Consider the following 13,335-nt stretch of genomic DNA (forward strand, 5'->3'; position numbering starts at 1 on the left):
GACCGGGACAAACGGAACGGTCATGTGAATGAGCCCTTAAATAGTGCAGTCCAAATTTTATTGCTGTTTAAATGGTCATGTACATACAGTGGGTATGGAAAGTATTCAGACCCTTTTCAATTTTTCACTCTCGTTTCATTGAATCTATTTGGTAAATTCATTTTTTTCTCATTAATGTACACTCTGCACCCCATCTTCACAGAAACCCCCCCCAGAAATGTAGAAATATTTGCAAATTTTTTAAACAATAAAAACTGAAATATCACATGGTCATAAGTATTCCGACCCTTTGCTCAAACACTCATATTTAAGTCACATGCTGTCCATTTCCTTGTGATCTTCCCTGAGATGGCTCTACTCCTTCATTGAAATCCAGCAGTGTTTAATTAAACCGATAGGACTTGATATGGAAAGGCGCACACCTGTCTATATAAGACCTCACAGCTCACAGTGCATGTCAGACCAACTGAGAATCATGAAGTTAAAAGGAACTGCCCAAGGAGTTCAGAGACAGAATTGTCGCAAGGCACAGATCTGGCCAATGTTACAAAAGAATTTCTGCAGTACTCAAGGTTCTGAACAGCACAGTGGCCTCCATAATCCTTAATTGGAAGAAGTTTGGGACCACCAGAACTCTTCCTAGACCACGCCATTCAGCCAAACTGAGCAATCATGGGAGAAGAGCCTTGGTGAGAGGTAAAGAAGAACCCCAAGATCAGTGTGGCTGAGATCCAGAGATACAGTAGGGAGAAGGGAGACTTTGCTGAAGGTTCATCTTCCAACAAGACAATGACCCTAAGCACACAGCTAAAATAACAAAGGAGTGGCTTCAATACAACTCTGTGACCATTCTTGACTGGCCAAGCCAGAGCCCTGAACTAAACCCAATTGAGCATCTCTGGAGAGACCTGAAAATGGCTGTCCACCAACGTTCACCATCCAACCTGACGGAATCGGAGAGGATCTGCAAGGAAGAATGGCCGAGGATCCCCAAATCCAGGTGTGAAAAACTTGTTGCATCATTCCCAAGACGACTCATGGCTGTACTAGCTCAAAAGGAGGGTGCTTCTACTCAATACTGAGCATAGGGTCTGAATACTTATGACCATGTGAGCTTTGTTTTTCTTGTTTAATACATTAACAAAAATGTCTACATTTGTTTTTTTCTGTCAAGATGGGGTGCAGAGTGTACATTAATGACTTAAAAAAAGAATTACTCATTTTAATTTACCAAATGGCTGCAATGAAACAAAGTGAAAAATTTAAAGGGGTCTGCATACTCTGTACCCACTGTAAATATAAATCATACACAAGATAGAAGTGACAACTCCTAATTTTCACACTATACAGACAGTACCTGATTTAAGTACTTCCCAGCAAAAAATGTCTGGTAACCAGATAAATGGAGGAGTGCAGGGAACGTGTATGGCTCTTGCGTCTTCTGCCATGCTGTACTGCTGCAGTTTCCTTCTATTGTGTTGTTGACGACATGATGGTTATGAGGGTATCGGCCGGACAGAATGCTGGCTCTGCTGGGGCAGCAAAGGGCACTAGCAACATACTGTAAAGAAAACAGAAAACTTTTCATTCACTGCCTACACCCCTCCAAAATTACCAAATACCTGGATCAGTGATCTAACAGCAATGGTCATCTTCCACCATGCGTGATTGTGCTTCAGTAGTAGTTTAATGTGTCTGTCATTCTTTGAACTCTAACAGTTGTGTTATCTGATCTACGTTAACCACAATCTAGTCATTAAGTTAACAGGCCATATGTCGCACACAGGAAGCCCTATGTATTAATAAGTACATCATCTTTCCCTTCCCAGATGTTTCGGTTATCAGCTCCTATACATCCACTAGATATAGGTGCAGTTAGATAGTATGGAAGTAGCATCCACCAGGAAAGCTGTGCGGTATATGTCAAAGATATCCCTAGACCCCTTTATCTGACAGAGGCCAAGAACTGGAATCCTATTGACTGGCTTCAATATGGTAGTCCGAGACTGACCTATACATTGCTGTTGTAGAACACCAAAGCATCCGAAATCAACATGACTTTAAAGGGAATCTGTCAGATTTTTAACTTTTGTTTTGGGAGCAGCACAATATAGGACACGAAAGTCTGATTCTAGTGATGTGTCACTTACTAGGATGTGCGTTGTTCTGTCCATATAATCAGAGTTTTATAATCATTAACACTACAGGACTACATTAGTGTGGAGATAAAGCCAGCTAATCTGTGTACCCCACCCCCACCACTGATAGGCAGCTCACTGACAGTTTCCAGTGTACACAAGGAGGAGTGTGGGCGGCGTTATACACAGCTCAGAAGTCTTCACTCTGATTCATCTGCATCAGGCAAAATAGGGATTGTATCAAAAATCTATCAAGCAGTCCGGTAAGTGATACACCGCTGGAATCAGGATCTCTTTTCCTACATTATATTGCACTCAGATTATATAGTAAAAACGTGCTGAAAGATCCCATTAAATGAGCGGTTTCTAGGGGGGTAATAAATCTATAATTGCGGGGGCCTCCTCTGTAGGGACCCTTCTGATCACAGGATAATGGGTGCCCAAGTTCCCCATCTGAATAGAGTTGTAGACTTTGGCTAAAGGCCCCGTCACATACAGATAAATCTTTGGCAGATCTGTGGTTGCAGTGAAATCATGGACATATTGTTCCATTTGTACACAGCCACAAACCTGGCACTGATTGTCCATAATTTCACTGCAACCACAGATCTGCCAAAGATTTATCTCTGTGTGTAAAGTGGCCTTAAGGCCTCAGAAGGCGACTAATAGCTTGCAACATGCTATATTGCTCCACACAAGGATCTTTGGGACGCCGGTTCTATTTTTTTAAAACATTTTTTTAGAGTTTTACAAGTTAAATAAAAAGTAAATGAACACCCATAATCATCCACATTTGTCCCCCTCCCCAATCTAATCTACAAAAATCTTACCCCAATCTTATGATGGTGTCACACATAACGACGCAGCAGCAGCAATCACGACCAGCGACCTGATCTTATCAGGATCGCTGCTGCGTCGTTACATAGTCGCTGGTGAGCTTTCAAACAGGCAGATCTCACCAGCGACCAGTGACCAGCCTCTAGCGACGCGTGGAAGCGTAACTAAGGTAAATATCGGGTAACCAAGGAAAGCACTTCTCTTGGTTACCCGATATTTACCTTAGTTACTAACGTCCGCCGCTCTCACGCTGTCAGTGCCGGCTCCCTGTTCCCTGCACTCCTAGCCAGAGTACACATCGGGTTAATTACCCGATGTGTACTCCAGCTACGTATGCAGGGAGCCGGCACTGGAAGCGTGAGAGCGGCGGACGCTAGTAACTAAGGTAAATATTGGGTAACCAAGGAAAGGGCTTCTTGGTTACCCGATGTTTACCATGGTTACAGGTTACCGCAGGCTGCCAGATGCCGGCTCCCTGCTCGCTTCAGTTCATCGCTCTCTCGCTGTCACACACAGCGATGTGTGCTTCACAGCGGGAGAGCAACGTCCAAAAAATGAAGCAGGACATTCAGCAACGACCGGCGACCTCACAGCAGGGGCCAGGTCGTTACTGGATGTAACACACAGCGACGGGACATCGCTGCTACGTCACAGAAAATGGTGACTTAGCAGCGACGTCGTTGTTGTCATCGCTATGTGTGACACCACCTTTAACCTCTACAAAATAGAATAACAGTGCGCCTCAATAAAAGGGACCCCTGGTGTTGGTGCAGGTCCCAGTGATGGAATCCCAGGGATCAAACATTTATCTAGAGGCGATCACTGTACTGGGTGGGACATCCCATTAATAGAGTTGTAACGCAGAACAATATACTTACAGCATTTGTAAATGTCACACCAAGATCACCAATGAGTTCTTTAGTCTTTTTTAATGGCGTCTAGGGGAAAAAAAAAAATAGAAAGATTTTTTTTAATGTTTTAGAATCATTCTTGTTTGGATTATATGGTAAGTATTAAGAAATAAATTTTTAGGGCTGCAACAGAAATAACCAAGCTTCATGAAAATCCTGAACAGGACTACATTAGCATAAACATGTATAAGGGGAAACAACTTTTTATGGAGAGTGACATGCCTCCCATACCAGTGTAAGGAAACTTATAAGCCATGCAATGCTAGTCTACGAAATTAAATATGCAAATTTACTCTTCAGAGAGGAGGACTTGAACTCTAGTGCCACCTTTTGGATGTGGCCTATAAGTCTCCTTACACTGACATGTCAGTCTCCACAAGGAGAGCTCCCAGCCAGAGGCCTCTCATACAGCCAAATCAGATATCTTGCTTTTCACCAAGGAGGGGCAACACCCTGAAAATACTCTGGTTTGGCTTTTATCCTAAGTCATATGGAAAGGTTTGTTAAGGTTCCATACTTACTTTTAGGATTGCCACTTCCAATAAGTGGCACTAAAGTTTCTACCTCCCTGAAGAGGCAATTTGTACGGTTTATATATGCAATCTACTGCATGCAAATCAAATCACCATTAGCTCTTTTTATGACTAGTATCCTAAATGTAAAGCATCTGTTGGGCAGGTATGGGTAATCTTGCCTCATCTATGACCAGCTAAAAGTGAGCTCCAGTTACATAGAGTTGCTGTACCGTAAAATTCCCATATGTGCTGTGAGATGCCAAAAGCAACCAAACCAATATATTTAGGTCATATATAATTTTACAAGGCAGCAGGGACAATGTGAATAGGATCAAGTGGCAGGTCCCCAGGGGCCACTCACAAGTGACTGGTCTCTCTATATTCTCATACAGGGGAGAGAGACACGGAGTAGCTGCTGGGGACATGCCTCTTGGACTAGTCACCCTAGCTGCATGGTCTTCTGTGGCCTCTAAATGTGTGTTTCGGAGTAAAACCTCCATGGCTGTGATATTGGGGCACGTCTCCAAATCATGCTGCCCATGGTGCAGGCAGCATGAATAACTGACAGCAGCCCTTTAAAGTAGTCAAAACCCTAAACAGCAGCCCACCAAAGTGGATGGGGGCTTCAAAACTCTTCTCCCAATCGATAATGTTGGTTGCCAAAAGGATCGGACAGTTTGCAGTGAAATGTCGAACCCTTTTGTTCTCCAGGTGACAAACCATTGCTAGAGACCTTCTCTCTCCCCCTTTGGAAATGCAGCATTTGATTGACTTATTGGAAATGTATAGACAACTAATGATATCCTCCTTTCTATTACAGCATGTCAGGTGTTAATGCCAATGAGGAAACATCACAGTGAAAAGCAAATCTGTCAAAAAGATTTCACCCAAATTATTTATATGTTAATTTAGCTCTTTCAAAATTAAGTCTAGCAAGACCTTTACATGACCAGTTCATTCCTCCATTACTGAGAAGTTAGTGCTTGGCGTGATATGCAAATGAGAATATAGATCTGAAGCCTCTGTCACTCCAGCTCTATTCCCACCCATCACCACCTCCTTCTACTTGACTGACAGTCTCCGCTGTGTGATATCAGGCAAAGAAGCCATCAGTGAAGCAGGAGGTAGCGCCGTGTGGGGAACAGAGCCGGAGTGACAGAGGCTTCAGATCTACAAATAGTTCTTCAGCCTCATTTGCACATCAATTCAAACGCTGATTTCTCAGTAATGGAGGGGGTGATTTTAATTGTAAAAAAAAAAAAAATAAAAAATAAAATCATCACACTCTTCACTGTGCTTGTTAGTCCTCTTAGTTGACTTGATCCTGGAATCCTCTGATCGCTTGTTGTATTATTTAGAGCAATACTGTACATAGCACAAATCATGGTCTCCTATAAACGCCAGACAGAAGTTGATGTTCAAAGGAGTACAGTCATAACAGGCACGGTGATTTCTACCATATGAGCAATTAGAATGATGCCCCCCTACGATACACATTGTAAATGCCTCTGTCAGAGAATGACAGCAGCATTTAAAAGGTTAACAGCCACAAACTGAGCTCTGCTCCATATGCAGCTGTTGGCAAGGGGTTGACAATGCAACTTTTTATTATTGCTGGACAGCTTATGAAAAAAAAAAAAAATAAAAAAATAAATAAAATAATCAAAGAATATTTTTTATGGACACATTGTAAAACCCCAAGTAATCATTATGGATTATAAGTGACACATACAGACCATAATTTTGATATGAAAACATTGGCTGAATTCACTATAACCTTCTTCAGGTTCTGGAATTTCTGGTCGGTTGGTAACCCTGTGTTAAGAGGCAGACGATGGCTGTAATGACACAGCCATCACCTGCCTGGAACGGGGCAGGCTCAGCTCCTCAGCCCTCTATATTCATTCTCTGCCAATCAGCGCCATACATTTATGGCACTGGGTGTTAAGGGGTTAAGTATAACAATAAGTTGAGGACCTGTCATTAAGCTTGTATTTATGTCTTCCATTAATAATTGTTACATTGCATGCAATTAGGTCACCAAGTCTCTACCTTGTGATAAACACAAAAAAAAAAATTGATGGTACGAATCCAAAAAGCTTCCAAAACACTCTCAGGATGAACATGGTATCCATTAATTAGCCCACAAACATTCACAGTACGTGACTCCTCTCTCGGCACTTTCCTATAGGTCAGAATCCAAGTGCAATCAATGATTATATAACTTCAGGTTTACTTTTGCCAACAAAAGCTAACAATGTAGGCTTTAGACTTTACCTAGTAAAAACCAATACTGTTAAAAGGGGTTATCTGGCTTCTTTTGACTTTTTTTTTTTATTATTTCCCTATTGGGCTACATTGGGGCAGGTAAGTAGATAGAGACCACTTACCTGCCCTGCTGTCAGCCCCTCTCCCCCGGCTCAGAGTGGTCATGTGACCGCTCCTGCCACGATTTTGCTGCTTCCGGTCATTTCATGTCAACATGGGCAGGGCCATGTTGACATGCAAATGTGGAACAGCATGTCGCCTCCCTGCTGGGCGGGTACAGTGCGATGAGCCCCGCCCCCTTCCCTGCACCCTCCCACACATTCCCCCGCACCTCTTTTACTCTCCAGTAACCTCCCCCTGCACTGCTGTGGGGTCCGTGACCTGGGGGCGGGGCCTGGCGGCGGCTGCCGTGGTGTCAGCGCCAGCACCGGGCCCCTGCTCAGGATCACACATTCAAATGTACCGGCATCGCAGATCACCGATGCCGGTACATTTGAGAGTGCTGATGAGAAGCAGCGAATATAAAAGAATGAGGGCAAGATGTGACCAATAATTAAGGTACCAATAAAGACTACACCCTATTACTTGATATGGAGACAGGAGGACTATGGGAATGGTAGTCACGGGGTCAAAAACTGACCAATTCAAAATAACCACAATTACTGCTTTTTTGCAAAAATATAACAAGTGTTTTATTCATATAATAAATAGCAAAAAAGTGACATAACATGATAAAAACAACATTACACAGTGATCAGGCTACAGCAAGGAGGTGTCACTGACACAATAGAACCAGGAGTCCACCCTTCATTGGGGAAGCAGAATCACCAAAATAATAGGTGGGACATGGCCAGAAGAAACAACAACGGATACTGGGCCCAAATAAACATCAATGATCCGGAATGTGCACACCTATCAAGTGTGCACCAAAGAGGATCAGCATACATAAGGGGTCCAATATCCGAAGAGTCAGACCATTAACCACACCACAATTATAACAGAGACAGGCATTAAAAGATACAACACATTACTATGCACAAAGTCCCTGTGCTGCACTCACCCATAATGAGGAAGGTGGTACCCGAGTAAAACGTGCCCCGACGCGCACGTTTCGATGTCTCTTTTTTGCTATTTATTATATGAATAAAACACTTGTTATATTTTTGCAAAAAAGCAGTAATTGTGGTTATTTTGAATTGGTCAGTTTTTGACCCCGTGACTACCATTCCCATAGTCCTCCTGTCTCCATGATGAGAAGCAGCGCAGCGCTTCTAATCACTGCCCGACTGTCTGTGCTCTCTTCAGCACAGCGGTGACGTCACTACTGTGCTGATATGTCCAGAGCACAGACAGCGTGCGAACGTACAGGAGCGGCGGGGACCGAGGATGGGTGAGCATGTACTCCCTACATGTGTTCCCTATGGAGGGGGTGGGGGGGGTGGGGGTGGTGCAGAGCCATATGTGTGCGTGTGCAGAGCCATACGTGTGCAGAGCCATACGTGTGCAGAGCCATACGTGTGCAGAGCCATACGTGTGCAGAGCCATACGTGTGCAGAGCCATACGTGTGCGGTACAGAGCCATACGTGTGCGGTACAGAGCCATACGTGTGCGGTACAGAGCCATACGTGTGCGGTACAGAGCATACGTGTACGGTACAGAGCCATATGTGTGCGGTGCAGAGCCCGATGTGGGGTTGTTATTTGCAATGCTGTAGTGATACCAGGTCAGGTGGTGGGGAAGAATACTGACAGGGAATGTGTGTGCAGGGGGCGAGGCTGGACACTGGGGAGGGGATGGACACTGGGGTGGGTGGTGACAGCTCTGACTGAGGTTCAGCACAGGAAGTGGTCAGTTTGCTAGAGCTGAATGTAAACAAGGTGCTGCAGAGAATAAAGGGATAATTCAAGAGGAACAAAAGTTAGAAAACAAAAAATAACAATGTAGGGGTGTTTTATATGACAATACAGCACAGATAAACTCAAACATTTTTGTTAAGCTAATGTCGGACAACTCCTTTAAAGGGGCTGTCTAGTCTCTGAAGAACGGTCTGCAGCCACTGTGTGCACACCAACACCATTGGTGCCTACTGCTGGTATGTGATCGCAGGTGAGCATATGGCATATAAGCAATCGGGTGACCACCTACTGGCATGTGAATACATAGGAATCATCATCACACGCTGTCACCATTTGTGCCAACTGCTGCCATGTGATCGCAACTGTGTATATGGCATGTAAGCAAATCAGATGACCAGCCACCGACACGGGAATACAGAGGAATCATTACACACTTGCAGATTTTTCTTCCAAAACTGGAAATTCCCTTTAATTATAAAAGCACCCAGAGAGCAGAAGTCGTGACTGTTATATAGCTTGCGCTAAAGTTTCATTTCCCCATTGGTAAATATAGAAGAGCTTGTTATGTCCCATCTACAGCCGTCATTGTGCAAAGTCACTAAGGTTATACTAAATCCGATATGATTCCCAAACCATACAACCTGTCCCCCACAACAACGGTCCTATAATACAGAAACCACACTGGAAATCTGAAATGTGTAGATTTTACAATCTACCCTGGACACACAGATTATATACATCTGCACTTAGGGAGACTGTCCGCTCATTTCATGCTGCCAGGGGCGCAAGGTCATACCACCCCATTTATAGCTCAAATCAGCAACAAATCTGCACGGTACTTGTGGATTTCGTTGCAGAATTGTCGGTGGATTTTACCCAAGTCTATTAAAAAGAATTGTACAGTGTGAAATAGGTTGAGAAATCCACACAGGATTGAACAGATTCATTGGCGTAACTGACTCACGGGCCCCATAGCGGTCGCGTGGCCTGTTGCCATTGGCAGTACACCACTGGTTGAGATCCTCTGGCTCCCTGAACCCCCGGGTCCGGTCGCGACCCCCTGTCCGCCCTTGAACATACTGCAGATTTGAAAATCTGACGCTTGCTCTCGTGTTGCTGTAGATTATTCTTTTTCTGGAACAAACCTCATTCAAATTGCTGCCAACTTTAAAGAGACTGTCAGAAGGTTTTTGCTACCTCATCTCAGAGCAGCATCATGTGGGTCAAGAGGCCCTGAGTTCAATCAGGTATCACTTAGATTAGTGGCTGCAGCCGTTCTGACACAGTGAAAGATTTTGTAAGTAGCAGAGCTGGGAGACCTATCCCCGCCCACACCAGGCTCTCAGTGCACATTTCAATAGATAGAAGCTGCTAATCGCAGAGGGGGGGCAGAGTCGGACGAGGTCTAACAATAACGATAAGAGCCAAAAACTAACAAAAAAAAAAAAAAAAGACGCATAAGACACACAGGGCTGAATTCTCTGTTTTAACTCTTACAGCACGCTGTCTTCAGATTACATTGCAGAAACCTGATGACATTGTCCGTTTAACGTGTGAACAAGGCCTTAGAGGAGTTGTCTCAAGACCGTAAATAGGTAAAACTTCAAAGAGCTTGCCAAAACAAGGAACTTTGCAATTTACATCCTATTAAAAACTTTTTTTGTCAAGAACAAAAAAAGGACTTAATTTTAAAGTTTATATCTTGTTGCCTAGGTTACAGACTACTCTGTAGTCTGAGAATGGTTGGTTACTAGTGATGAGAGAGCACTACCATGTGTGGGTGCTCAGTACTTGTAACAAGCAGTTGGATGCGACTCGTTTACGGAGTATAATGGAAGTCAATGGGGAACTCAAGCGTTTTTCCACAAGATCTAGTCTTTACAGCCGTGTCATGGCGATCTGGAACTGGTTAGAATCCTAGGAGTCTCTCATGATGAAGAGGCAAAGCTGACTGCTATTGTGGAGAGAACTCAGCTCTGACCAAAGGATCGACCAAGTCAGAACCGTTAGTCTACAGGAGCACACCACCCCTAGCAAATCAGGAAGCTGAGGGGCTGGGAGAAATGATGATAGGACATTCTATAAACGGCCAATCTAGACCGGAGAGAGGAGGGGGCTCTCGAGAATTTTTAACAAAATCCTGATGATACTTGCCAAGATGGGATTAAATTACGGAGAACAACATGCAAATTTCAGAAAATCCATAACCACTTAAGTCACAAAAGCCTAACGTGATGGGGCCAAAAAATAAAATCTAGATTTTAACCAAAAAAAACAAAACAGTCTGAATTTTACAATAATAAAAAGACAAACCAAAAACACTACCCCCTTCTTTACTGGCACTTCTGTAGCAGCGCTACTCTGTATCCAGGCCTAATGTGTTGTTACACAATTACTTCATATGTCAATACATAATGCCAATCAAAAGAATATGAAGCAGCGACAAAATCAACAGTGATGCATAAAGCCATCAAATAGATCCCTCCACACAATAGTGTTAAAAAAAAAAAAAAGTTGTACGATAGGATGTCCGCATACCAATAATCCACACCATGGAAGTTAAAACAAAAAAAAAACAAAAAACAACCTACTACACTGTTTTGGCTTACAGAGAAGTCTCAAGTGCAGTTTTGTTATGCTGGTATCCCACATTTATTATTTTGAGGGTGGACACGTCAATTCTGAAGGCCATAAAGAGGGGGGGGGGGGGGGGGAGTGGCAGAGAACCAGGGCAATTTTGACAGAGGAGCCAAGTAGAACAGGTTATATGGAATAATTTTAAATTTATTTTTTATTACTATGGGAATAAGAACTAAGAAGAAAGTAGTTGCTAACTACCTGCCTGTTGTGCCTGGCGCCTATCTATGCTGTAACAAAGAAACCACAAACCGCTCCTTCTGGAGATTCAGCGACTACTTCTCCGCTCTGTTGACAAGGCATGACTGCTATCGTCATGCTAATCAACAACCTAACTATGGGGAGCCGGCTATCAATCAGCATGACATGGGCAGGGCAGCCGAGAAGAGGGACGAAGGGCAGAGCAGCCGAGAAGAGGGACGTAGGGCAGAGCAGCCGAGAAGAGGGACGAAGGGCAGAGCAGCCGAGAAGAGGGACGAAGGGCAGAGCAGCCGAGAAGAGGGACGAAGGGCAGAGCAGCCGAGAAGAGGGACGAAGGGCAGAGCAGCCGAGAAGAGGGACGAAGGGCAGAGCAGCCGAGAAGAGGGACGAAGGGCAGAGCAGCCGAGAAGAGGGACGAAGGGCAGAGCAGCCGAGAAGAGGGACGAAGGGCAGAGCAGCCGAGAAGAGGGACGAAGGGCAGAGCAGCCGAGAAGAGGGACGAAGGGCAGAGCAGCCGAGAAGAGGGACGAAGGGCAGAGCAGCCGAGAAGAGGGACGAAGGGCAGAGCAGCCGAGAAGAGGGACGAAGGGCAGAGCAGCCGAGAAGAGGGACGAAGGGCAGAGCAGCCGAGAAGAGGGACGAAGGGCAGAGCAGCCGAGAAGAGGGACGAAGGGCAGCTCTGTTAACGTGGAGGAGCTGAATCGCCGGTAGGAGGGGTCGGTGACCATTCTGAGCCAGCACCAGATAGACAGGCAGTTGCTAACAACCTGCCTGCTCTAAGATTTCAGCACATAATGGTAATAAAAAAATTAAAGAAAAATGTTCCTGGATAACCTAAGTGTAGGGTGGTGTTCCATGTGGCTTTAATTTTTTTTTTTTTGCCTGTTAGACTGGTTTTCATGGACAAACATGCAAAAAATTCACACTAAAATCTGCATGATTTGTCATGCGGCTCTCCCTCTAGGGACAGATCCAATACATGTGAACATACCTAAGATGGTTCTACCTTCCATTTCTATTAACTTGTAAACTGGTCAAACTGGGAAGCCGAGAGGAGGCGACAGGCCGGGGGTCAAATAATCAGTATTGCACTTTATGGAGGGCATGGGTTGACGAAAAGAAGCCACAAGGACCAGACAACACATGAAAAACCTCCCAAGCTGAATGCCGAATGGGATGTAAGAGTTAACCCTCTTAAATGCAGAAAGCTGAGGAAGAACAGACCTGACTGCAGGGGCATCAGGCAACATGAGCACACTGCAGTTTTTTTTTCTGCACACAAACTGCAACAAAAACTGCACATTGTCACAGAGCCTGGAAATGTAAAAAAAAAACCACTTGTAAGGCTAGGTTCGCACACTGCGTCTTTTTGACGCTGCGTTTTTGGTCGCTAAAAACGCACCTGCGTCGAAAAACGCGTAAAAAAACATGCGTTTTTACCGCGATTTGGTGCGTTTTTCCAATGCATTGCATGAGGGGAAAACGCAGAAAAACGCAGGAAAGAATTAACATGTCCATTTTTTTTTCAAGCTCAAAAACGGAGCTTAAAAAAAACAGATGTGTGCGGACAGCAAAATTGAAAACTCAGACTTTGCTGGGGAAGCAGTCATGCAGTTTTGAGGATAAAACTGCACCCGAAAAACACGCAAAAACGCCGCGGAAAAACGCACTGTGCGCACATAGCCTAAGGCTGCTTTCACACATCCGGTTTTTGCAGTGCGGCACAATACGGCGCTTTGCAGAAAAAGCGCAACCATTTTGTTTTGCCGCCAGTTGTGTTTTTTCCCGCATAGACTTGCATTAGCACCGTATTGTGCCGCATGGCCTTGCGTTGCGTCCGGTTTTTGCCGGATGCGGCATACTTAGCCCATGCGGCGGCCAGATGGAACGTTGCCTGGCACTTTTTGTACGGCGAAAAAAACCGCATCGCGCCGGATCCGGCGCGATTTACAATGCTAGCCTGCGGCAAAA

General features: G+C 44.6%; 1 protein-coding gene across 2 annotated transcripts in view; it reads right to left on the minus strand.

Moving 5' to 3' along the window:
• Nucleotides 1-13,335, minus strand: part of GNS (glucosamine (N-acetyl)-6-sulfatase) — a 76,881-nt gene that overhangs the window by 48,284 nt on the left and 15,262 nt on the right. For both annotated transcript variants that reach the window (XM_075344856.1, XM_075344855.1), the window contains exons 2-3: nucleotides 3,854-3,913; nucleotides 1,358-1,561 (exon numbers count right to left, since the gene is read on the minus strand). In XM_075344856.1, coding sequence (XP_075200971.1) covers nucleotides 1,358-1,561; nucleotides 3,854-3,913 — 264 coding nt within the window. The remainder of the gene's footprint in view (nucleotides 1-1,357; nucleotides 1,562-3,853; nucleotides 3,914-13,335) is intronic.

The sequence above is a fragment of the Anomaloglossus baeobatrachus genome, chromosome 4, assembly GCF_048569485.1.
Source record: "Anomaloglossus baeobatrachus isolate aAnoBae1 chromosome 4, aAnoBae1.hap1, whole genome shotgun sequence".
NCBI classification, from domain to species: Eukaryota; Metazoa; Chordata; class Amphibia; order Anura; family Aromobatidae; genus Anomaloglossus; species Anomaloglossus baeobatrachus.